We start from the raw sequence: 3,393 nt of genomic DNA, 5'->3' as shown, positions 1-3,393 counted from the left end.
TGCCCCTTTTTCCCCGCAAAAAAAAAAAAACACGAAATATCCATTCCCTCTTTGGCTCTTCGCGACGGTTTTTTCTTCTTTTGGGACGAGCCATGGGCGATTTCGCTGGAATAAATGCGCTGTGGATGAGCAGTAGACCTATGGGCGCTTTCTGAAATGGGCCCTGCACCTGGTTTTGGCGTCCTGAGTTTCGCTTCTCGATCTAGCGTGCCTAAACTAATGAATTAGTTTTCTAATTGGTGGTGTCTAGTCCTCTGACTTTACATGTTCTCTAAATTTATCCTTGAAATTTTGCAGAATGTTCTGCGCATGTGCTTCCTATACTACAAATACCACGTTTGTTGAAGTAGTTAGGGAAATTCAATTCGGCTCCCGGGTGCGTATGCTCCCTATACCAAAAAATTATATTTCGAGTTATCGAAAAATTTTGACACAAAATTCTACATGTACATCTCTATAATATATGTGCATTCGCCAAGTTTCACGAAAAATCAATATTTTTTATGGTCTATGTAAAAAAGAGAAAATTTATCTTGTAAAAAGCATTATTTTTAGCACTGAGTTTTGTCTTTTTTGCACACGTCACATGACAAGTTCATTTTTTATGAAACAATTTTGTGAGTGTGTAGCACGTAAAGATGTACGTGTGAATTTTTCGTTTCAATTTTTTTGAAATTCAAAATGTGTGTAACATGAATTTCAAAATAGAGGGAGCATATGCTCCCATGTTCCAAAACACCACTCTGTTATCCAATTCTAGTGCTTACCATTCAGAATGTACTACACAACTAGAATAGGGCTGATTAATTTGTGTCGTTATAACCGGGACCACCAAAATGAGAGTTGTACATTTTCCCTTTTGCCTCTGCCACTTAGAGTTAGACCAAATACGACCTTTTTACAGTAAAAAAATGATTAAAGTAAAAGAAAAGGACCTTTCAGTTTTCACACCCTCCTCTAGTCTTATTTCTACAGTAAAAAATTACCATATTTTTATTGCAGTATCCATCAGCATCTCGTGGGATTATACTTTTGCACAACCACTAAAACATGCTTATAGACTCAAAAGACAAGAGTCAGAAACCGTTAAAAACAGCTCTGACTAGGATTTTTTTAATGAAGAAAATAACCCTCATTAGAATGGACTACATCATGTATTTGCGATATTATATGATGTACTCTTGACTAGGGATTGTGTGATGCCCATGGCGTGATACGTATTTGTGAGACAATTCTTGGTATCACTTCTGCTAACTTCCGTACAAACTTTTTGCAGGAACCAAATGGGTCTGGTTCTGTGGCATTGGTTTTTGCTCTTGTTCACTTTGGTATCATCGTCCTGGAGTTTAAATTCAGACGCTCTAGCTCTTCTTGCTCTGTCCAAAAATCTCATATTGCCGAGTTCCATAAGCTCTAGCTGGAATGCTTCTGATAGAACTCCATGTGAATGGCGTGGAGTTCTATGTGATAGAAATACTAATGTGTTCTCTCTTGACCTATCATCTTCTGGAGTTTCTGGTTCACTGGGACCTGAAATAGGACTATTAAAGTACCTAGTAGTCCTCACTTTGCTAAATAACAGCATATCAGGTGCAATCCCTCCAGAATTGGGCAATTGTAGCATGCTTTATAAATTGGATCTTTCCGAGAACTCCCTTTCTGGTGAAATACCAGAATCCCTTGGAAACCTAAAGAAACTGTCAGCGCTCGCATTGTACAGTAACTCCCTCGATGGGGAAATCCCTCCCGAATTGGGCAATTGTAGCATGCTTGATCAATTGGATCTTTCTGACAACTCTCTTTCTGGCGAAATACCAGAATCCCTCGGCAACCTAAAGAAACTGTCATGGCTCGCCTTGTACAGTAACTCCCTCGATGGGGAAATACCTGAATGGTTGTTCAAGAATCAGTTTCTGCAGGACGTGTACCTCCATCAGAATAATCTCAGCGGTCATATCCCTTCGTCAGTTGGTCAAATGACAAGTCTTAGAAGCTTATGGTTGCATGAAAATGGATTATCTGGAGTTCTGCCAGATTCAATTGGAAACTGCACCAAGTTGGAGGAGCTCTATCTACTAGATAATCAGTTGAGCGGGAGTCTTCCAAAATCCTTGAGCCTTGCTAGTGGACTGAAGGTTCTAGATGCCACTGGAAATAGCTTAACTGGAGAGATTGATTTTCATTTTGAGAACTGTAAGTTGGAGATATTCATATTGTCGTTTAATAATCAGCTAAGGGGCGAAATTCCATCATGGCTAGAGAATTGTAGTAGCTTGACTGAATTTGCACTTGTCAACAATAGTTTCTCCGGCCACATTCCAGCTTCTCTCGGCTTACTGAGCAACCTCACCTATCTCTTGCTTTCACAGAACTCTTTGTCTGGCGCGATTCCTCCTGAGATTGGTAACTGTCGGTCGCTGCTGTGGCTAGAGTTGGATACAAACATGCTGGTCGGTAGTGTTCCTAAAGAGCTGGCTAATCTGAGAAAATTGCAGAAACTTTTTCTGTTCAGTAATTTCTTATCTGGAGTCATACCAGCGGATTTGGGTGTGAATAGCCGTTTACTCCACATTGATTTCAGCAACAACAGTTTTACAGGTGGAATACCACCATACATTTGTTCAGGTAAAAGACTGAAAGTGTTGCACCTGGGTTTTAATCTTCTCACTGGTAGCATCCCATCCGATGTTGCGGACTGCCCAAGTTTGGAACGACTTATGCTCCAAAACAATTATCTTACTGGGCCCATTCCATGATTGTTGAAGTCAATGAAGAAGTTTGGTCTTATTTTGGAAGTCGGAAATGTGTGAGACATGGGTTTTTTTGTCACCTTTTTTTGTTTAACGCAACTGAATGTTTGCAAAGATAGTGCATACATCTCAAAGATGACCAATTAAGTATACGGCCATCATATGGGTGCAAACTGAATTTTAATTGCTCCCAGTGAGTAGAAGTATTCAAACTGGAGCTTATGGTACATTCCAACTAGAGCTTCCGGAAAAGGCCAGACCTAGAAACAAAGACAGACGGTCTCGACACCTTAAGAACATGGCAACAAGCTGTGGGGCCAGCCTTCTTATCGCAAATGTAACAGTAATGCTTCACCTTGCAATCTTTCACCACATGCGAATTATCAGCACCATACTCCTTTCTTAGTTTCCCTGCTACTTTGGTGACCCCCCCCCCCCTCCAAAATAGCACCCGCAGATGGCACCGAAGACTGACCCTGCTGCTGTAAAGGTAAAGAAGGCACCGGTGGCTGATGCGGTGGGACATACACATTCTGTAAAGCCGGTGACTTAACAGGAAGCTGCTGAAACTGAGGAGTATATTGCCCTTGCCTCAATAGGAGCATTCCGAAGCCCTGAACCCCAACGCCATGTGCAGCCACCC

General features: G+C 41.3%; 1 protein-coding gene across 1 annotated transcript; it reads left to right on the top strand.

The window, feature by feature from the left end:
- Positions 1-1,283: 1,283 nt before the first annotated feature.
- Positions 1,284-2,812, top strand: LOC124682467 (receptor-like protein kinase). The gene is made up of 2 exons (XM_047217144.1): positions 1,284-1,624; positions 1,766-2,812. The coding sequence occupies exons 1-2, from the start codon at positions 1,284-1,286 to the stop codon at positions 2,754-2,756; spliced, it is 1,332 nt and encodes a 443-aa protein (XP_047073100.1). The 3' UTR covers positions 2,757-2,812.
- The last annotated feature ends 581 nt before the right edge of the window (positions 2,813-3,393 follow it).

Source organism: Lolium rigidum, chromosome 1, assembly GCF_022539505.1.
Source record: "Lolium rigidum isolate FL_2022 chromosome 1, APGP_CSIRO_Lrig_0.1, whole genome shotgun sequence".
NCBI classification, from domain to species: Eukaryota; Viridiplantae; Streptophyta; class Magnoliopsida; order Poales; family Poaceae; genus Lolium; species Lolium rigidum.
This window is presented reverse-complemented; position numbering and strand designations above follow the sequence as displayed.

Bases quoted from the DNA above. Each gene is read 5' to 3' on its own strand.
- LOC124682467 (XM_047217144.1), top strand. From the start codon at position 1,284: ATGGGTCTGGTTCTGTGGCATTGGTTTTTGCTCTTGTTCACTTTGGTA. The intron at 1,625-1,765 runs GCTTTATAAATT...GGGCAATTGTAG, and splicing joins GAATTGGGCAATTGTAGCAT to CATGCTTGATCAATTGGATC.